General features: G+C 40.8%; 1 protein-coding gene across 1 annotated transcript; it reads right to left on the bottom strand.

Moving 5' to 3' along the window:
• Nucleotides 1-14,525: 14,525 nt before the first annotated feature.
• ankrd40 (ankyrin repeat domain 40) lies at nucleotides 14,526-23,715 on the bottom strand. Its single transcript, XM_034295134.1, is given in 6 exon segments — nucleotides 14,526-17,220; nucleotides 18,378-18,559; nucleotides 18,867-19,080; nucleotides 19,082-19,470; nucleotides 22,620-22,729; nucleotides 23,163-23,715. Coding segments are annotated over 6 exon segments (1,173 nt in total). The 5' UTR covers nucleotides 23,297-23,715; the 3' UTR covers nucleotides 14,526-17,076.
• Between the last annotated feature and the right edge of the window lie 99 nt (nucleotides 23,716-23,814).

The following is a 23,814-nucleotide window of genomic DNA, read 5'->3' as shown; positions in this document are numbered from 1 at the left end:
TTGCAAAGTGATGTTTATAACATTTCCTAGTTATCTTCAGACATCAGTACGCCAACTTACAGAAACCTAAAAAGGGTTGAATTATTTAAAGGTTCGTTCTGAGGCTACTCCCATATTCTACATGGCTGCATGCGCAGTGTCATGCCCTGAAACGAATACATTTTATAAATGGTTCTCCCTCAGTTCTTATGGATTCTTGGATAACTTTTGGATAAATAATCGTTAAGTGCTGTGTTCTTTGTGTCATAAAACAGGTCTTGAAATTCATGAAATCCTGTAGAAATGTTCCTTTAATTGCTCACAAAGCATTGCTACTGTCAATTTCATAGCGGAGCTATTAAAGGACGGTCTGACCATTCCAGATACCAAATCACTGTTTTAACAATTTGTTTATTAACGTTTATTTTATCAAGTTGAAGAAGAACATATTCTGCTTTATAGCAATGACCTTGGAAATAGTTAAAGCAGAGGAGCCAAATGGAAGCTGGCAATTATGTTTAGGGAGCCATGTTGGTATGAGAGCATGATTGGAAATGAGTACCTTATATAACAGATAACATTGCTGTTCCTATCATCATTGCCATGGGATTGTTAATGATATAGGCCACAGTAATGGACATAAATTAATGCAACAACCATATCTCTGTCACTATCAAACAGTCATGACAGATACAAGTAACTCTGAAGTTCACTCAAAAAGGCACCCTGGGAAAAATAAAAATTATGGTTAAAACTCTGCAGCAAGCCTTTTCAGGCCCTGTCCAGGATGGGCAAAACATTTATTATTGTAAAATTAACTGAATGGATCACGCTTTTGTCCTCCTGGTGATGGAACCATACCCAGGGCTGTTCCAGGTTCTTTCATCACCCTGGGGCCAGAGGTTTGTATTGAACACTGGAGGTCGCTAGTGGAACTGTAGGACCCCTGATAAATATGCTCTGTGATTTAGTTAGAAAACTCTAGCAACACATTAATCCTCTGTCGTAAGTCCCGCATGACGCTGACAGAACATTGGCATGAAATGACTTGAAATAGCTTCTAGTCACTATTGTTATATATATTGTATTTTCTGTCATTATTTTTGCTTTACATATTGCTTAATTACTATGTAGATGTCATGTGCCATGCCACAATAATTTAATTGTTCGGAATGACATTTTATTTGGGGCACTTGACCAATATAAAAGACTTTGACCATATTATTGTCTATTTTTAAAACAACAGCCTGTCCGCCCGGTTTCCTAACAGAACGGTCCATGATGGTCACTCATCAGGAGTTACAATACCATCTTTCCAATAGTGGTCCAACCCAGTCTGAGGAGTGTAAATCTTCATCAGCCTTCTCACCCAAGCGGAGCCCCTGCTTGGTCTAAGAGCTCACATACAGCCTCCCCACATATACATCCAGACTTGACAGCATTCAGCCATGTTGTGTTTAATGCCCCCACACCCCCAGCCTCACCCTCTACCCCTCACCCCAGGGAGGTTGAGACCCCAGCATTCCCAGCATAGCCAACAAATGAAGGGACTGAATGCATGTCACTTATTGAATAACGAATTCCAGGGGACCCCTTGCCAAGCATTCTGAAAGTCTCTGCATTCAGTCCGGGTATTGTCTGCCAACAGTCCTTGACTTTGACCTATGTTAGCACTTTGCAGCCTCTACACACAGTGTCCAAAACACACACACAGCTCTTACAATCACCTATTATTCACCGATCCCATTGAGTCCTAACCAAAATGTATGGAACCACGATAATAAAAGAGATGCATATACTGTATGCTCTATGGTAGGACAGCAATGAAGACAAGAGACCTGGTAGTTATAGTGTGTTAACCTGGCTATCGGCAGGTTAACACTCTATAATGGGGATACATAGAGCTTCACGCTAAAGTAGCCTTGGTGGTCTTGAAAATAGCATTAAAATTAAAAATGTATTAAAATGTGCACACCACCTGATCCCAGAATGTTATCATGTCAAGCCAGCTTCATACTTCTAGACAGTATAAAGCTGTATATTATACTTCGCAGAAAATAACGTAGCCGGATTATGCTTAGATTGAGGCTATTCCTCCATGCAAATCAAGTTACTGTTGACAAATGTTTCGTTAATGAAAGTGGTGTGGATTTCAGAAAATTCTGTGATGGACAACACACAAATCATTAACAAGTCAAGCATGCTGAATAGTTTTCTTACAATAACTACTTACAAATTACAATAAATTGCAGGAACGAAGTACAATATGCTACAGTAAGCCTGCCCTCTTTATTACTGTAGCCCATGAAGAAAATACAAAAGTGAATTCACTATTACATGTTATGTTATCATATTGTTAAATAAGCTCTGCAAATCTTTGAAATGTTAGGTTACTCTTCACTATGGCCTACCAACCTATGAACATATGAACACCCCAACACACAACCTTAAATAGCATAACTTAATTACTATTATTATAATATAAAAACCCTTAGAACAAAAAGTACCAGATTAATCAAAATGTAGTTTCAACAGTCAAAACATTAGCCAACAGTTACAGTCCTGTTCTCTTAATAAGACATGGTCATATTTGATTGAGAAGTCCAATCAATCCTTTCCATTCTTGATAAGACATGGTCATGTTTGATTGAGAAAAGTCCAATCATTTGAGTCCTGGGTGGTCCAGTGCTCAGGTCCAGTGCCTCTGGTGCACATGTTCTGTTGCAGCCTGGGTTTGACATACTGCCCTTTCAAGAAAAACTCTCACCACTTTCTTGTCCAATGAAGCATTCAATGACTGACAGATATATCTAAGAAAAAGGAAATCCTTTATGGAATAAATGAATTGGGAATGTAAAAATGTATCCTACACCAAGTGCAGAGCAGGGTACATTACACAGTGTAGTGGATTTGTCTTTGTAAAAAACAATATGAAATGCTTTATTTCAGGGTGACACAATTACTTTCAAATGGAGTGTCAGGTAAATTTGCCATATGAAAATGTTGAGATGATAATATCCATAAGGTGGCGACATTATCTTAAAAAATATTGGTTGCATTTAGGACTAAAACAATCAGAAATAGTTCAGGAACTGAGATAGCTTACTTGAAGAAACGCCCCCATCATTCTTTATCCAAGTGGGGCCCAGAGAGACACCCACCTGTTCAGCCCAACCAGAAATAATTGGCAGTGAGATGTCTTGCTCTTTAGCACTGCTTCTTGGGGTGAGAACAATAAGTAGATCAGAGTGGCACCATCTAAGAGAAAGAATTATAATAGAGGCACTTCTGAGTGGGTTGTTATGGTTTATGTACTGCAGGGCTGCACAACCCTGTTCGTGGAGATCTACTGTCCAGTAGAACAGTTCTCTCCAACTCATATTTAGCACACTTGATTCTAATAATTAGCCAGATTAATTGCTTAACAGGGTTAGTCACAACTGGTTTTGAAGAGAGAACCTACAGGACAGTAGGTCTCCAGGAATAGGGTTGGGCAGGTCAGATATAACTGCAGCATCGCTTTGCTGGTGAATTAACCTCAAAATTATTTAGTGTGTGATCAACTTCCGAGTGTCAGTGTTCTTACAAAGATAAAAAAGAATCAGGGCCGGGAAGACTTTTCTCACCGTGAGTTTCCCTTCCCAGGACCACAATCACAACATAATCATGACCAACACACAGAACCACAAGTATAGTATGTCTTGTCTTGGTCAACACAAGCCCTTAAGGTCCATATGAGGTGATATGTTAAGTGTCCTCATTCTGAGAAACCATCTACACCTAATAGTGAATCTAACCTAATAAGTTCACCTTAGATTCCCCTATTGCCACCAAGCACATTCTACACATTTGCCAAGACTTTTGATTTAACATCGCTTTAAAACTCTTTAGGATTATAACAGGGCTGCAGGTCAAACAAGGATAGATTAGCGTCAAATCGAGAACAATTATTTCAGTTCACTAAAACCTCTAAAACCTCCAATACTTTGCTGCTTTCTCACAGATGGGAGAATATGGGGTGTGCCAATGTGAGATTAATGAAAGATGTGAGCGAACGTGGCTTTGTTATGTCAAAGCATGAGCACCAACCGTTATGTTAATGGTTGATTTGGATCTAAACTGAAATAGGGCCATATTCTGGATCAGTTGCCCATTATAGTCTATTAACACAAACCAATGGTTCTTATACCTCTCCTGGGGACCCACAGCCCTTTCCTGTATCAGGTGTATCCCTGAAACTAGCTCACCCAAATCAAGCAGCCAGGTACTTAATAATCAGTCCAGTTACTTCATAATCAGTCAACAGGTTGATTCAGGTGTGCTAGCCCTGGGACACACCTAATACGTGGAATAGATGGGTCCCCCAGAGAGATTTAAGAACCACTGACACAAACTGTTCATTCCAAGACAACACAACACCACCTTGTCCAATGGTTCAATCTAAAATCCTCCGCTGCTCCATCATTCTCTACAAATATTTCAGTCTGGTTCTCAATCCATTGCAGTTGTTTTGGCAACATCAAATTCAGGGGTGTGAATAAAACAAAGAAATGAGCTGTTGAATAATCTCAAACCAATCAGCATCAATGCCAAACATGAATTCTCCAAATGTTACTTCACACGTGTTCTGATAATGATCCAACCCAATTTCCATTCTGATTGGTTCCTGGGACCAATCAGAATGGAAATCATTTTCTGGGTACCCAGACTGAGTCTCCTTCAGTGGCGAAGAAAATAATACACAGTGAGTTTCGCAGATTGTTTGGCCAGAGCAAAGAATAGCCAGGCAAAACAACCACCTACCAACAACCCCTCCAGTCATGTCTGACTGATGAAATCTCTTCACTGTTAAAATATGTTGCCCGAGCAACTTAGAGTAGTGAATGTATACATTTCTGACCCATGGGAATCGACCCCACAACCTCTGGCATTGCAAGCGCCATGTTTTTTCCATCGGAGCTACACAGGACCCACACAGATGTCTTATTCAAGGACTTCCACAGAGTGTTTGGCAGGGTAACATTGTCCCAGTCCTGGGTCAGTTGAACTGAGCCTGTTTGGGACTTCCTCTGCCTGTCGCCTCCACATACACGTAAAGTACTTGATGGGCTTAGGGGAGGGTGGGCTGTTGCTTCTGACGTGACAAGGCCAGCATCTAAGCTGTCACATACTCCACCTAATCAATGTCACAAGGTGTGTTTAGCAGTAGCACAGCAATAACAAGCTATCATGGTTTTCCTTCCAAATGTGATGTTTGTCCAGAATGGGAGAAACTTTTATTGGGGACATGGTTTTAAGGCAAGTTGAAGCATTGTTTATTGACAAAAACTATTTTGGAGTACAAACTGGTGCAATCACAGCAGAGTTAACCACAACAGACTAAAGGAGGACTAAACACAACACTATACCACCCGTCTTCAAATCAGCATTATTACCTGGTGAATGGGCGCGACTTACAAATTAGATAACGATGGGCTACAGCTAAGTAACATATATGTACAACAGCAATGTTCTGTAATGTTGCCAGACCCATAATGCAATTCATGTAATCTATGCCAGACCTAAGCTGTTCTACTATCTCATTAATGGTGTTGACCAAAATAAATCTGGATGAGAAATGCTTCCGGTAGGGCAAGTATCAAGACCTTCTGGGCCCACATTGAATTAAGAATCACCATTTAATTACATGGTTTTTATCCATCAACTGGATGATGACCTGTCACCACATTCCCACAACCTTACTGCGTCCCACAACTTTTACTGGACGTAATCCAATAAAACCTTATTTGCTTTCTCAACATCACATACAAGTCCACAGCCACTTACAGGTTTAGTGGGGCCTGGTATTCGGTAAAATGTTTTTGTAAATGTTTTCTTTTTTGTGGGTTTACAAACAGTGTACGTGCATTTGTGCAACAGCTAAGTAGCTGTGTACATTAGCTTTGTACATTATCCCTCAGTGAAGGGCACGAATGGCACGAAAACTATGGTCCAAGGCGAAAGTCCAAACCCTTCGCCGCCAGGGGTACCTGTGAGTAATGTCGCACTCTGCCTTTGTTCCTCCGGAGATCATACCCAACATTTACGACGATAAAGGCTCTTAACAGCGCTGACCATGGAGGCGCTAGCCTCTAGCTCTTCCCATGGTTTTAGCTGAAAAGGCATGGGGCCTGGTAAAAAAACAACAATGAAGGTGTTATTACTGCTTATAATCTTATTAGGGTGTCTGACACCAAGACAAAGGAGAGGGACGCGTCCAGCCTCAGCAGCAGCCTAAGCTGATTCCAGACACACAGCAGCCAGACAAAACACACACACACACACAAACTGGCATGCTTTATTCAACTATCACCAAGCATGTGACTAACTGAATTAGGTGCGCCAATTTGGTGCTACAACAAATAAGTAAATATGCACTGAAAAATACATATATTTAAAAAATCTGCTTGATTACAGCTCATAATATGTGAAAAAAAGGTAGTCACCAAAATTATTGGCACCACTGATAAAAATTCACAAAACAGGCTGAATAAAATAGACAACACAGGTTTCCAACGTGGAAGATAATGTATTTCATTATGATTTAATGGATTCAACCAAGATTACACATAAAATGATAACTGTAAATGGGATTGGCTCAATGACCTGATCTAGGCACTGCCTTTTTAATGCCATAAACATATGTCTTAATAATTCACTTCACACTGTTTGATAAAACATTACAAGTACAATTCAATTCCTAATTAAAAGAAAAGGCCCATACACTCATGTTACAAATGACTAAGACGAAACAACAAAAAAAGAGTATCTGACCAATCAGGTCTTATTGTGCCTCAAATGAAAATGAATGTAAACAAGACAATTGACACACCCCACTCAGACACATAACTCAATGTAAGACAGTCATTAAACCCCTCCCCACCTCAGATTAAAAGGGGCAAGAAACATATTGACATCAACAGGTTATTATCAGTGTTAATGGTGTTCAGCAGAAAATCCGACTCAACATGACATCATGATTAAAACATGTCCCCAATGTCCATTAAACAATCAAAAAACCCCTTGTCCATATCATGATCCATGCGACAAAATCATACAAAAGACTTATGCATATCCTGTTGTACCTGTGACAGATTTCTACCTTTAAAATAGGGAAAACATCTACCTTTGACAGGGACCACCTATAATAGGGAACAATTCACTGTCCAAACATACCATGATAGCCACCATAATGTAGATCACTAAGCATCATCATAAATACTCTGAAGTCCAATATTGGGATTGTCATCATAGAGTTTCCCACCTGTCTTGCGAGAAACAAACCTTCATACATATGAAATCACCATATCAGTTAATTTAGGAAAATCTTAGATTGTAAGTAAAGAGGTTTGTGTCCAATCAAGTGTCCTTCAGTTCTTGTCTTCAGTTTTCTTTGTCTTGCATCAGCGATGAAAGTTCCAATATCAGTTATTGCAGTCAGTGTGATGTGGACCCAGCAAATTGCCTGGTTGTCCTAACAAGTCAGTGTAGGTGTATAATGGATAAGTGAGTTTCCAACACTTCACTAATTCAAGATTAACCCCACAACAGTGTCTTCCACTGTGTTGGGACCATGTGACCTTTCCAGTCAACTGGCCCGTGGTTCTCTGACCTGTAGTATGTGGAGCCCTTCAGGACTCAGGTGGATTCTCCTCTCATCCCGATGAGTCATCCAGAAATGGCGTGTGAAGCCAAGTGATCTGACCCTGGCATCCTTCTGCCATGTGAGTGGTCAGGAAGATTTGAAACAGATTCAACTAGTGTAGTTGTAGAAATCCTTCTTGAACATGTTGCTGGTACTCACACACTCAGTTGTCTGTGTCCATTCAGTGAAAAGGGGTTGTGATGTCCCGATCTATTGAAAGTACAACTACAAAACAACGATTAGTGTGGTTCAACAGTCCATCGGACTTTCATCCACTGGGTCTGGTTCCGTCAACACCCAACAATGAAGACAATAGATCAGTCCTGAAAACTTGCGGATCTCAGAGGTTCCATCATCAGAGTGAAGCGTACACCCTATTCAGACAACTTTTCCATCCAGAACTGGTTTGGTTCCTTGTGCTATATTAATGCCCAATAGCAACTAGCAGTGGAATAAGATTGTCATTCTTGACTTTGCTTAGCCAAATCAGAAATGGTTCTATTCTATTCAACCATTAAAATGTTAGACCTTATATCAAACAAAACAATCTCCAAATAAACCAATTAAAAACATCCTGTAAATGGAAAATGTAAAACATAACAGATGCCAATGCTCCGTTATAACTATGCAAACAGGAAAAACTAAAATTGTATACGTAGCTCCTTATAGATACCAATTTGATATGCCTTGAGCCTTAAGATCAATTATCATATCATACATCCCCCCTGCCTTCACTTCATTAAGTCAATGGAAAGTGACACCATGAGTGAATGCAGAACAATGACAAAAATACAGCCACAGGAGGCGCCATCCTGAACCCGCACTGGCCATCTTTTCAGGACAGACATGAAAAACAGAGAATTGGTAGTAGGGATGGATCTATAATCCATTCGATAAGGAGTTGCATCCTGTACATTCATCAAAACAAAGAGAAAATTTTAAAAATACAAACATTCATTTAGAAAATCCTGTAGTTTCCTGGGACATGCCTAATTAAACTGTTTGGCCCCCTAGGGGATAAGCTGCGCAACTAAATTGCAGGAGTGAAAAACCCCAGCCCATGCGCAATGGTTTACCTGTTGCAACCACCAGAGCAATTGTATTAGCATAGCTACAACATACAAATTTTGCATTTTTACAGGCAACGGCCAAACTACTTCATGAAAAACACTAAGTGTCTTGATTAACCTCCTAAATTTTAGGGAATTCACAAACTTAGGTTCATTTTTATTCCAAATAGTGGCGTCCAGCCAAACCCTAAATCACAACTTTTATGCATTTTCTTTGACCACATCTGTGGTTCTATTGATTGTTCTATCAGAAAAAAATGGGGGATGACATTAGGTCTCAACCCTCACTTCAGTTGGTTTCAAAATCATACATTTCAACATTAAAGCTAATGAGAGGAAAATATATTTAGCTTTCACTTAATGTTTGTTATCCCAAAACTGAATATGCTTGTGTTGATAAAATTACCACAGATGAGACCAGACTGAACACTCGAATTTAACCCTTAGTAATAGGCTACTCTGATTTAATGGGAAAGGTTGGTAGAGGCCATCCCAGTGGATCTGCCCCCCTTTCTGAAGCTCTGAGCTCCACCCATTTATGGTGAGCCATTAAAAAGGCCAAATGTTTGTTTATGGTCCTCAGACTATCCTATCAATTTAGCCGACATCCTTCGTTAACTGAAGATTTTCATTTGGTGTCCAACCCATCTAATATTTTTGCAGTATGTAAAAATTTGCTTATCATTATATACACACACACACACACACACACACAACAACTCAACATTATGGTGGAAATTGAGAAAACTCTTAAGAATGGCAATGTAGACAGAAACAGATGTATGACGTCACTAAAATCAAGGTACAATAAGTAATCCAAAGGAAACTCAATGTAGGCCTTAAACACTGTTACATCAATACACTATTTGTTCATTAGTCAATTTACCATTTTATAATTTAAACTCCATCAATGAGTATCAGGAATTGGTTTTAAAAACACAAGTATTATCCCAGTTATCGTTGGTAAATACAAATAAGAGAAACTATATTATGTAACCAAACTCAATTCAGCATTTAAAAAATAGGTTATTTGTTTGTATTACCCTTTTTTAAGGCTATGACTATATTGGATTCAAATTCAGTCCACATGGGACACAGCTTGTCTCCTTAAAACACAACACATTAACCTTTTGTAAGACAACCATGAGACTATTTTACCAGATTAGAAAATCATTGTACCAAATTCTAATTCATCATAGGTTTCAGACGTACCCACTTGTGCTAGCGAACAGCTCAGCAGGCAACAGTCGGGTACCACGTGGTGGGCCTTGATTAAGGCCTACCTACATTGTCGTGAGACCCCCCTTGAGGCCTTACGGTTTTAAACATTATCATCAACGCAATAAATATGTTTGACTCACAATTACATAAGTACACGACAAAGCACAACAAAACAGGTTATTTCTTGAATACATATTAAAACATGTTCAAGCATGACAGAACAAAACAGGCTATTTCGAATGCCTATTAAAACATGCTATATAACATTCAAGTGCTTCTCAAACTACATGTAATATTCAATTAAATAAGCTTGGTTTTTACCAAGGAAGGTGATCAGGTTTCCTTGATAAGTTCCAGCTTCATCTAATGGTTAGGTAGGATACATTTTAGGAAATAAACATTAGAGAACTCTAAATCAATGATTATAAAAGCTCATGTCAGTTTCTAGTATCGTCCATAATTCCAGGATCCCATAAGAGACTCCATCTTGAGACTACTGTCGGTCAGCCAGGTGGTCAAACAGAATGAATCTTCGTCCATTATGATGGTCTCCTTTCCCCGCCTTTCGACTGTTGTCCTTTCTCGGCCATCTTAACTTTCCTCTGTCTTCTCTCTTCGTCTGTACCACACTCTCCATCTGTCCATATACAACTTCCTCAGAATCCATCTTGATTAGCCAGAAAACGTTAATTTTCTTTCTATCCATTTCGATACCAGGCATCATTGTTAATGATCCTTTTCGTTCTTGATGGTATCCTATTCGCGCCATGATTTTTAAACATGAATGCATCATGCACGTCAGAGGCTGCAGTCCTCTTGTTGTATTTGTACAACTGGACGGCATTATATTTTTACTTGTACAAGTCACTGTATAATCGCCGAAAAATACAATATCACACACTAATCCTCAAAAGGAAAATGCAGTGTCATCATACTATGGTGACACGAAATACAGTTCAGCACTGAAATACACCGGTCAACGCCCCACTAAATACAGTTCAGCACTGAAACACACCGGTCAACGCCCCACCATATTGAGACGGACTGTCCGCACCCGCAGACAGATTCCACGCAATAAAAATCACGGCCTAGTCGGGTCGTCATAGGGTTTGTTTGACAAACTAACGCTTTTTGCAATCTTGACAGTTCGTTATATGGCGTAGTTTTACGACTCACTGTTCAGTTGTTTTCAGCAACCAGTAACCGGGAAAAACAACTTCTTCCTCGGGATTGCAAATCGAGCCCCTAAGCTCTCCAACCGAAGTTCGTTAAAACATATCCATCCGGGTTACGGCACCATCGTGTTAGAAATCGGCTGTTTCGTATAGTGGTTGTAATAATTATCGCATACCCGTTTGTCAAGGGAGAGAGAAATTATATTATTTATTGCAGCATTGGAAAGTCTTGTTCATGAGGTTACGGACCTGGACTTCCTTACACAACCTCAATCTCACTCATCTCTTTTTACTGTAATGTTGGTTACAAGCAGATATACAGTGGGGAGAACAAGTATTTGATACACTGCCGATTTTGCAGGTGCAAAAATCCAGAAAATCACATTGTAGTGATTTTTAAATAATTAATTAGCATTTATTGCATGACATAAGATTTTGATCACCTACCAACCAGTAAGAATTCCGTCTTTCACAGACCTGTTAGTTTTTCTTTAAGAAGCTCTCCTGTTCTCCATTCATTACCTGTATTAACTGCACCTGTTTGAACTCGTTAACTGTATAAAAGACACCTGTCCACACACACAATTAAACAGACTCCAACCTCTCCACAATGGCCAAGACCGGAGAGCTGTGTAAGGACATCAGGGATAAAATTGTAGACCTGCACAAGGCTGGGATGGGCTACAGGACAATAGGCAAGCAGCTTGGTGAGAAGGCAACAACTGTTGGCGCAATTATTAGAAAATGGAAGAAGTTCAAGATGACGGTCAATCTCCCTCGGTCTGGGACTCCATGCAAGATCTTACCTCGTGGGGCATCAATGATCATGAGGAAGGTGAGAGATCAGCCAAGGAAACTACACGGCAGGACCTGGTCAATGACCTGAAGAGAGCGGGGACCACAGTCTCAAAGAAAACCATTCGTTAAACACTACGCCATCATGGATTAAAATCCTGCAGCACACGCAAGGTCCCCCTGCTCAAGCCAGCGCATGTCCAGGCCTGTCTGAAGTTTGCCAATGACCATCTGGATGATCCAGAGGAGGAATGGGAGAAGGTCATGTGGTCTGATGAGACAAAAATAGAGCTTTTTGGTCTAAACTCCACTTGCCGTGTTTGGAGGAAGAAGAAGGATGAGTACAACACCAAGAACAACATCCCAAACGTGAAGCATGGAGGTGGAAACATTATTCTTTGGGGATGCTTTTCTGCAAAGGGGACAGGACGACCGCACCGTATTGAGGGGAGGATGGATGGGGCCATGTATCTCGAGATCTTGGCCAACAACCTCCTTCCCTCAGTAAGAGCATTGAAGATTGGTTGTGGCTTGGTCTTCCAGCATGACAACGACCCGAAACACACAGCTAGGGCAACTAAGGATTGGCTCCGTAAGAAGAATCTCAAGGTCCTGGAGTGGTCTGGCCAGTCTCCAGACCTGAACCCAATAGAAAATCTTTGGAGGGAGCTGAAAGTCCATATTGCCCAGCAACAGCCCCAAAACCTCATGGATCTGGAGAAGGTCTGTATGGAGGAGTGCTCCAACATCCCTGCTGCAGTGTGCAAACCTGGTCAAGAACTACATGAAACGTATGATCTCTGTAACTGCAAACAAAGGTTTCTGTACCAAATATTAAGTTCTGCTTTTCTGATGTATCAAATACTTGCAAATTAATTAAATGCAAATTAATTACTTAAAAATCATACAATGTGATTTTGGGGATTTTTGTTTTAGATTCATTCACTCACAGTTTAAGAGTAGCTATGATAAAGAATTACAGACTTCTACATGCTTTGTAAGTGGGAAAACCTGCAAAATCGGCAGTGTATCAAATACTTGTTCTCCCCACTGTATATAGTCATGACAACAGTGTTCCTCTCAATTCCAGAGTTTGTTTGACATCTTTTGAAATTGTTTTAAAGTGAATAAGAAATTACAAACCTACAACAGTAAAGGTATAAACAGACCAGGGTAATTATTTTACATTTGTTAAAGGAGAGTGATTCACTATATGCTTTTACACATTATTGGTCACCGAAATAAACATTTCGGTAGTAAGACATCTGCCATATGTATATAATCAAATTTAATAAAATTATTCCAAGTCAAATACCACTTTAAAATCTCTTCAAATTAAATATTTTGTGGGAATTAAAGAGTAATTCAAAACTCACAACACACATGCGCACACATACCACAGGCACAGATACCACTTGGTTAAGAGTCACATTTTAGCTGGCTGGTATTATGCAATGCCTTGCTCCTGTGTCAGTGGACCAGGCCTTAAAACATCTGTTGACCATATGAAAAATATTTTCCTTTCTTTTTCAACAAGCTTGCACTCCTTCGTACATATTTGGGGATGGTATGACGATAGTCTACGAACTGTTTGTGTTCTTTAATTTAGGAAGAGAACATAACACTCTTGCACTCTTGCAAACTGGCTTTTATAGTACATTTCAACACTTTACCAGAAGGGGTACAGTGTGTGCAAATGCAGGTCAAGCGTGTTTACAGGCTGAACACAGCTGTGAAAGGCAGCATCAGGGAAAGCCATTCAAGATGAAATCTGCTTCTGTCACCTAAAGGATTTTTGCCAGTCACGTGGGGTTGTCCAGTTACAGCCTTTTGTTATAAGACTTGAGCTGTGGTATAATTTCAGGCCCCACTACCACATGTACTAGAGGAAGAATGTTGTGTTCAGGCTCCCTATCAATAACCCACGCATCCTCAAGATGTCACTAGTGAGACTAGGGAGATGAGTAAAGGTCTACACACGCAGAACCGCGGAAAGGAAGGAGACAATTCCCTTGGATGTCACTGTCAATGGACTGGATAGAACTGAACACGTTTGGAACATTTGACCAGGCAGAAAAAAATATTTTAGATTTCTTGGCTCCAAAATTGAGATGTGGGAACATATCTTTTTTTGCTTCTGTAGGGTTTTCTACTTTCACCTGAGGACAGACTGCTGTTCTTCTCATGCCTTCAGAAGTATCAACAACATATCCTTTTGTAATAAACTGACTCGCAAACTTCATATAATCATTATTTTGGACGTAGGTTAAGCATGTTTCATTACAAATTATATACTTTGGGGAGACAAGCTGTTTTCAACCAGGTTGATTCATGTCAACACTGACTTATCTACCCCCTCTAGTGGAGTACAGCTCTCTGCCATATATCTGAATATAGAGAGCGAGCGAGAGAGATACAGAGCGAGAGAGATACAGAGCGAGAGAGATACAGAGCGAGAGAGATACAGAGCGAGAGAGATACAGAGCGAGAGAGATACAGAGCGAGAGAGATACAGAGCGAGAGATACAGAGCAAGAGAGATACAGAGCAAGAGAGATGTTTTATATATAAAACAACCAACTTCAGAAAAAGGAAAGATTGATCAAGTTATCCACCATGCTTTATCAAAGAACAGGTATAGGTCTTCGGAATCAAACATGTTAAACAGTGCCTATAAGGAGGTACAGATGACATATAAAAATATCACTCTAAATGCATAGGTCAAGTCAGACTGTATTCTTTCTCTAGAACATGAGCAATCAATCAGTACAACATTAGTCATCCATTAGCACAGAACCATTAACAAATCCAGACCAATCTCTAGAAGACTCAAGGTCTAGAAAACTGGTACTGGCATTCATTCATTCAATCATTCATTGGGCCCAAAATGTCCAGAGTCTTCCCAAACATTATTGTCCAGCTTCTACAAACAAGCAGCCCTCACTATCGTGGCAAAACATCACTTATAAAGCAACCAATATAGTTAGGAACAGTAAATAATTGCAGTTGATAGTCCGTTTGACACTTTCAAGTTGGTCTTTCATTTGCAAACACGGAACCTGTTCTCACCAGCAAAAGGTCTGTGGATAAATACTTCCATTCCTAGCTGCAGTCTGCCTTCACATTCAACCCCTCTGATAAACTCTTCCATACTTCTAGCATTGATACAACCTAAGTAAAATGTTCATTAAAAAAGTTAAACTAATAAATATATAATTGTAAAACATACTAAGACAGCTAGAGCTTAAACATAAGGCTGACACAAAGTATTAAGGACTTCAGAGTAACCGATGGTTGATTGTTGACAACATCAGTAGCAGTGCACTTACTGTACTGTTAAATGGAAAATAACCAGCATGGGACCTGTTAGTTAATGACTTAGTCTTGGGATGTGTTTGTCACAAGGATTTTAGGCATTTTCAATCAATGCACCCATACCGATTCAACACTAATGTGCAATATTGTTTATGGATTGTAATTCTTAAAGAAAAAACAAAAAAAAAAAAACAGCCCATGACTTGACTAAAGTAAAATGTCAGTATGTTAAACCTAAGGGACCCTCAAGAAAATGTCTGACAAGCTTACATGTTATGTAGGTTACATGTTTAAACATTCTCTGTGGAACAATATGAATGTATTTCTAAAAATACACTATATATCTGAACCAACCGCTTAGACAGAATGGATCGAGAAAATTGTACTGGAAGCTTTCAAACGTAACCTCTATATTTCAAAATGTATTAAATTGTCAACAATTCTTTCAATCTGTTCATTGCTACATTACTCAGTTTCGAAAAAACAAAAAACGACTTTATAAAGCGATTCAGAAACAGAATAATTATGACTTTGTGAAACAACCTGACTATTTTGCTGGCTAAGTTTGTATTTGGTTTCTATCTAATCACAGAATACATAATTAAGTAAATCAGAAACTGTTTAAGAAACCCATTTCAGGGGAGACAATTTCTGATTGGAATATCATTTTACTTTCCACCAAGTGGTTTCTGCTTAAAATCTATAAGAATGGTCTAACAAAATAAATTCACAGTTCAAAATGCCTGTCGACTTCTATTCCCAACAACTGTTAAATTGTATCTCACACAAACCAAACAGAACCAAATAATAGAAAATCTAAGTACTGCCCCAAAACCAAATACATAATGATGTAAATTAGTTGTGTTTTGCTGCAGCAAACTAAGTCAAATTAAAAGTATGAATTTGTCATAGAGCACTAGCAATTATACATGTTTCCACATAGCTTGTTTGATTGAATTCCAGATCAGGTATGTGCAGGTGACTAACATGGCATCTGTTAGAAGGCCATTATCTTCTACCTAACAAAGATAGTTCTTTAAGAAACAGAGCCATTGTCTTACCAACATGGATGAAACTTGAAGTCCCAAATAAATATCACTAACTTCAAGTGGCAAAAGACAGCGCAAAGCAACACATCTAGAAATAACTCCATCAGGCATCCACACACAAAACAAAGTTAGTGTGACAACATGTAGAAAAACTCAAGGAAAATATCACTAGTGTTGGTTTGTCTGTGTGCAGCATGAGTGTGAATGCCAGCTGGAACAGCAGCAGTCACCGGCAGCATCAGTACTGCTTGTTGCTCTGAGCAAGTCAGCCGTGCTGCAACATTGTACTAAACCACCACGGTTTTAGGCCTACATCAGGAAGAGATATTCAAATATAATCAACCCAAATCAAACAGCTCTTCTTCCACGAGCCAAGTCCATGTACGGTTAATGCCCAGTAACAAAGGGAGCAGAATCCACGTACAGTACACACAGTAAGCCATCTAGGAAGACTGTCACTGTCCCTCAACAGCCTAACACAACACAGACTACAGAGGGGGGAGGGATTGGGCCAGAGGATGAGTCCTTCAGGACATGACTGATGTGTCATCTGTCACTGCTTGGGTACAGACTATCAGGGGGGCGAGGCGAGGACGAGGAGGATGACGTTACAAAGCTAACACAACAGAATTCTGAAACAAAACCAAATAACGCTGGCAGATCGCTGAATCATAATTAAAGCAAAACGGACTAACAAGAAAAGTAGCTAGTGAAGCGCTAGGCAGGGTCCACGCGGACATCGGTGTCGGCCTGGGTGTGTTCGTTAGTCTCGTCTCCAGCCGTGGGATTCTAGTAGGTGAGTCTGGAGGCCTTCATGTTGTAGCAGGGCCTGTCGGTGAGTCCTCCGGCCCCAGAAAGGAGCGACAGGCCCTCGGCCTTCTCCAGGACCAGCTCCAACTCCTGGAAGTCCTGCAGCCGAGCCACATCCTTGTCCTGGAAGGTAAGTCACATCTGGTTCAGTTCAACACATTCCTGCCGGCCACGCGGTATATCGACCGCAGGGATTAGAAAATGCACATAACTCGCACAAGCACGGGGATAGATGTGAACATGTGTTTTGTGGCTGACGGTGTTAGTCAGCAATGGTTCTGGGCTTAGATAACCTGACCACGGCTCTTTTCAGAACCAGGCCGGACGGGTTCTTGTCATATCCACCACGCATGCCAAGAGCCAAGGAACACAGAGTAGCTAACATTAATAACCCTGCCAACATTACATATCATCGAATCCCTTGTGAAAGTGTACAGTTCAGTTTCTACACAGTGTGTTGTCTACCTCATAAGAAACTGTAGCAGCCTTCTTGCTGTAAAAAAAAATTATATATATATATATATATATATATATTTTCTGAAAGGGTTATAATGGGTCACCCCCCTATCATCAGCAAGCTGCCATCATCAGGGTTTCTAACCACACAGCACTGTGGGGACCATGAAGTGTGTCTAGAGAGTTCCTGCACAATTCATTACAGGTACCTGCCCGTGACCTAGTTTGTTACCCTCCCACTCCAATACCTTTCTGAGCATGGTGTTGGGCAGTTTGTTACCCTCCCATTCCAATACCTTTCTGAGCATGGTGTTGGGCAGTTTGTAACCCTCCCACTCCAATGCCTTTCTGAGCATGGTGTTGGGCAGTTTGTTACCCTCCCACTCCAATGCCTTTCTGAGCATGGTGTTGGGCAGTTTGTTACCCTCCCACTCCAATGCCTTTCTGAGCATGGTGTTGGGCAGTTTGTTACCCTCCCACTCCAATGCCTTTCTGAGCATGGTGTTGGGCAGTTTGTTACCCTCCCACTCCAATACCTTTCTGAGCATGGTGTTGGGCAGTTTGTTACCCTCCCATTCCAATACCTTTCTGAGCATGGTGTTGGGCAGTTTGTTACCCTCCCACTCCAATGCCTTTCTGAGCATGGTGTTGGGCAGTTTGTTACCCTCCCATTCCAATGCCTTTCTGAGCATGGTGTTGGGCAGTTTGTTACCCTCCCATTCCAATGCCTTTCTGAGCATGGTGTTGGGCAGTTTGTTACCCTCCCATTCCAATACCTTTCTGAGCATGGTGTTGGGCAGTTTGTTACCCTCCCACTCCAATACCTTTCTGAGCATGGTGTTGGGCAGTTTACGGATCTTCTCCACATGTTCAGCACTGATGTCCAGCTCACGGCAGCAAACCCGGAGCAGCGATCGGTAGGTCAGCTCCTGGCGGTCCAACTCCACCTCTATGAAGTCGTTCTCCCGTGCATTGGGGTTCTGAATACGCACCTTTAGGACCAGCTCTGGACCAACACAGAAACACCAATGAGCAAAAGCTAGCTAGTTCACTAGTTCAGGGTGTGAGTTTCAGCGTAGAAGAACTAAACAGAATGTACGTCTGAACGAGCAAAGTGGGCCATAAAACAGGATGAGCATGCAAGTAAGGTCAAAGGGATCTTCAGAGGGTGACTTCAATTGATGCTTGATCGAACACCACAAGATCAGACACAAACACACAACATTAACAGATCACACACAAACACCATTAACACCATTAACAGCACAACATCATCAAAGGACATCAAAGGATGTCATGGCAACCGGTCTCACCTTGCACGTTGACAGGGAACGTGCTGGTGAAGAAGAAGGGCTGGAAGGCGGCCACGTTTCCCCCGGCCCCCTGGCCACAGTTGAGCTGCTGCGGGACGGACTGCTGCCGGGTCATGGAGGGGTTGGCGTTGGCCACTTGGGCCTGGCTGCCGCTGCTGCCGTTGCTTGGGCTGGGGGAGGCCAGGGGTGGGGAGCACACAGGCCCGCTCCGGCCCACCGAGTGGGTGTAGTCCCCGTGGTTGACCAGATGGGGCTCCATGGACAGGTCCATGGGAAGGCCACCATTTAACGGTGTGGACGAGGCGGGGCTTGGCAACGCACCGTTCTGCTCGCAACCGGAATGAAAGCCCCTCCCTGGGGCTCGGCGTGTCAGAGAGCAGACTCTGCGGTTGCTGGGTTTGCTGTTTCTCGTGGCTGGGTGATAGGGAAGCTGGGTCGCTGTGTGGGTCGTCAGAGTGGTCTCCGTTGCCATTTTGGGTCAATTGTGCCAGTATGAGCTCAGCCTTGTTGTCCATCTTGCTGTACATGAACGGAGGGTTGGACAGATAGTTTGGGATGATTGGCAACTCAGGCTCCTTGATTTCAGGCACATCCTCTTCCTCAACTGGGAAAAAAAAATCATGGTCAGAGCGTGCTGTGAATACCAAACTATACCAGGTCCAGGGTAAGAGACCTTACCACAGAACATTACCCAAATACCAGCAGGTGAAATGGAATTTCCTTATAATCAGAAGTTAAAGAAACAGAACAAAAACTTTAATAACAGAAATATAAAAACAAGAAACCAGGCAAGCCTAGTTCAGCAGGCCTGCAATATAAAGTGTCACCTCAAGATTTGAACCAGAGTCGCCCACATGAAAGGCTGTGTTGTTAACCACTACACCACAGAGATGTACATTGGCCAGGTGTCAGTATAGCCTCTTGTGTCTATCATGAACAAATCCTCTTTTACCACTGGCTGTTTTAATAGTTAGTTGGCCTTTCGTGAATGACATTGATAACTATCAATAAAGGAGACGATAACTAACTTTTTCATCAATTTTCTCAAGACGAGAGAATCGTGGAATCTACCAGAAATAAATGTTGTTGCTCTCAATAGATTCGAACTTAGGTCTACCACATGAGAGGCACTGTCTTTAATCACTAACGCCACGGCAATTACAACGTTTCAGCAGTCGCCAGACTGCATTGAGGATTGTGTTAAACAGACTTACGTTTCTTATTAAGTTTATCTCCACCATTGCGTCTATGAAATGTATTGCTTTTGCCACTGTCCGTTTTAACAGCTTATTAGCCAGTAATAGGCTTACGAGTACCTACTAGTATAGTTTCAGTTAAAGCTCACTGTAACGTAACTACTGTAGCCTATGTTGTAGCCAACAAATGTTTTTGTGTATCCTGACCCAAAATGCATACATGGATGCGTACTTCGAAAATCCACCAGAAACCCTCGCACTATAAACGTAAACTGTTTTATTTCAGGTTTATTATAATGTAGTCACCGGGGACGTTTTAGCCAGCAAAGTTTCGTTTATACAGAATAATTCATAATGCGTACTTCGCTTCGCCTGCGAGGAGATACGACTCGGACCTATAGTTCACAAGTCCACTTCTCTAACCACTACAATACTTAACATGGGGTAGTCAGTCACTGGCTCACTCAGTGAGACATTCTCTCTTCTTGGCCGCTTTCGCTTAGAGTGGTCCAGCAAAAAGTTGAGATTTTGTTAAGCGGGTAATAGCTATCCTATTGTAAGTTATGAAGGTGACAGGAAACCAATACAGACCAAATTTAATAAGTTTTCAGTTTGTGTTTCAATATGAAGTCTTGTAAAGAGTGTGATTGGTGCAATATCACATACATAACTTAGTTTTAAGAAATATTTTGGAAAAAATCCACTGGGATGGGAAATTGAAAAGAAATCCCCTTAAGAGATCAAAAAGATCACCCAATTAAGTGGCAGTCTTTCCTCACAGGCATCTGTACCAACAGGGTTATTCACGTGGCTGAAACGCGTGTGAGCTTTGTCTAGGTCCTACAAACGAGCACCTTGGACCTCTTCACCCCCTGGGATGCCTCTGTAAAGCTACATTACATCATCTATTTAGCAATTAAACAATCTTTTAGCTTTTTGGGAGGTAGTGTTTTGTCTGAAATTCAAAAATAAAATAAAAGATAAGTCTAAACATAACAAGACAAGAGGGTGTGACTCCCTTAATGATAATGAACCAAAAAGGAAATACAGTCTTTTTAAAAGATTTTTGATGGAGAGGTATGAGCAAAATGACCAGGTTCATGAAAGATGAGTCACAAGCAGCCAAATAACAGCTCAGTGTCACAATAAAGTGCAGAGCGACACCATGAAAAGCACAACTTGGTCCTTGTCAAGATGGCCTAGTGCAGCAGACCATAGCACCAGGTTCCAATACATCACCCAAATACAAGAAAAGGCACTCCAGTCGGCACGTGAACACTAACACTGGACAAGTGAGGAGTGGAAAAACACTGACTGTCCTGTGCAGACCTCAACCCGACAGAGCATAACATGAGATGGAACAGGCTACTAGTGGCATGAACGTACTGCCATCCCACTGCAACAACTAAAATCTTTGCCCCAGTGTCAGAATACGATGGAAAGGGCTGCTTAAATAAAAACAACAGACGATGTGGTAGCGGTTCTTTGTGTTCTGTCTTGCTCTGGTGGCATGAATTACCGGGAAATGTTGGCAGCTGAATTGGCTTTTCTCTTTGAATACTGGCAAGATACTGCATAATCCCACACATATCTATGATACACTTTGAAAAAATACATATGTATTTTTTTTAAAATGCATTTTGAAGATATAATAAGTTATCAAGCTACATAACATTTGTTAAAGAAGTCTGTTACATACTTAAACCTGATTGACCCTCAAAAACTGTGTACAACATGTTTAAAGGGACTACGCCTATCTAGCAATTTAAAGCAATTAATGTATTTTCTACACTCATTATAGCGGTCTTCTCAGATGTTTATTAAGTCAAGTAATGCTAATATCCACATCTGAAGTAGTTATATAGTGTTAAAATTGCTTACACACTATCAATAAAGGAATTAAAAACTTGGTAAAGATTGTGTTTCTAGCTCAAATCTGTATAAATAAAGTTGCTATGACAACGCACAAGGGTTGCTCCGAGTCTGAGAGCAAGGAGGTGAGCAAAGAGAGAAAACAACAGCTTTGCGTCATTGGTAGCTGGAGAAAGAAAGGATAATTAACTGACTGTGAAGTGTGTACTTCAGGAAATGTAAATAAAATAAATACCCTGCCTTGATAATGAAGGATCTTCCAATTCATCTTCATCGATCCCAAATAATTCCACTGGCCTAGTTCCATTACTTGCACCTTATAAAAGGATAGTTTGACATATGTCCAATCAGATTAGAATTTTGATTTACATACACATAGGCTTTAGTCGCTTAACCAGAACCACTTGCAGTGTTGTTGTTTTGAAATAAGATTTCTTGTACTCGGGGTGACAAGATGGATTGAACCAAGGGGCTCGTGCTGAATGGTTTAGTAAGAATCTATAGTATAAAGAATGTAATTGTGTGTAGTTACACCGCTAGTGAATGCAGATAAATGACCCAAAACACCACAACACCAGACAGATGTACATTTTAAACTCTGTATCACAAATACGTAATAACAGGTGATGCGGTAATAGGTCATTTTACCTCCTAACAGTCTTCTAAGTTCAGGTTTAGAGTTAACTGGACAGCCAGCTCATCTTTGGCGTGAGGATCTCCTGGTCAGCTCCAGAGCTCAACAGGTACGACACAACCGCTTTGTGGTTTCTTTTGCATGCCCAATGCAAACATGTCCTGAATAAGAGACATATTCATTATTTTAAAGATTGTTTAAAAAGATAATCAGTTACAGATTACATAGTGCCGTGTTTAACCAAGGTAAAACTCTTGCTTTCCAAATTTACACTTAGACAACATTTCGTTATTATGCATTCTACTGCCAGTTATATTTCAGAGCGCACACAGTATACATAGCATCAATGGCAATACATGGCAAGCGGGACAGTAAACAAACAGGCCTAAATAGACAACACACATTGCATTTTTATACCAACATGCAAACCTTACATGCTGCAAATGCTAATTGCCAGTGCAGGGTTCGAGCACGTTGTTTTTTTCGCGCAGTCAGCATTTCATCATTAACAATGGACAATAACCATCTTACTTGTTACTTATCAAGTGGCATTTAACATTAACATGTTTATATATTTGTATTACACACACTTACCATCCGTTTATTTCATTTTGAGAGTTGACATTCACTCCACTTTCCACTAAAAGCCGTACCTCGTCGATGTCTCCAATTGCAGACGCCTCTCTCAAGCGCTCCTGCAATTCCTTATCCAATGATGTCGTTGACATTTTGTACAAATTATTAACTTAAAGAGAACATGGGAGACAATAAATTCACAGGTCGTGAAGGGGCTACGCCTTTGTGTGGCTATGGCACTAAAAATAGCTGGCGGCTTGGGCAGTGTAGTTAGCTAACTAGCTTGCTACGGTGGCAAACAAGCTAAGCTAACTGGCTAGCTTTACGGGAGGCTAACTTGACAGGAGGCTACGCTCGCGCAAAATTGTTGTCGTTCGTAGCCTTGGCAGGAACAATATTTATCAGAGGACAGCATCAATGGTCAGCGATGAACCTAGTGTAATGTAATCGGTTAGTGTATCGTATTGTCAGCTCTTAAAAAGGTTTTTAAATTAAAGTTATGTTACATTTTAGCTATTTTGTAAAGGCTCCGACAGTGAGCTGGCTGTCAAACGTCAACTACTCCTCCCATATCGGGGGACAGATTTCACTGTAACAATGGTTGTTAAGAAGGTTTTTTGTTCCCCCTTCACATCCATGCTTCTTACTTCTTTATTTTAATTTTACATTT

This window comes from Esox lucius, chromosome 11 (assembly GCF_011004845.1).
Source record: "Esox lucius isolate fEsoLuc1 chromosome 11, fEsoLuc1.pri, whole genome shotgun sequence".
NCBI classification, from domain to species: domain Eukaryota; kingdom Metazoa; phylum Chordata; class Actinopteri; order Esociformes; family Esocidae; genus Esox; species Esox lucius.
Note: the sequence above shows the minus strand (reverse complement) of the source record. Positions and strands in the feature narration are given on the sequence as shown.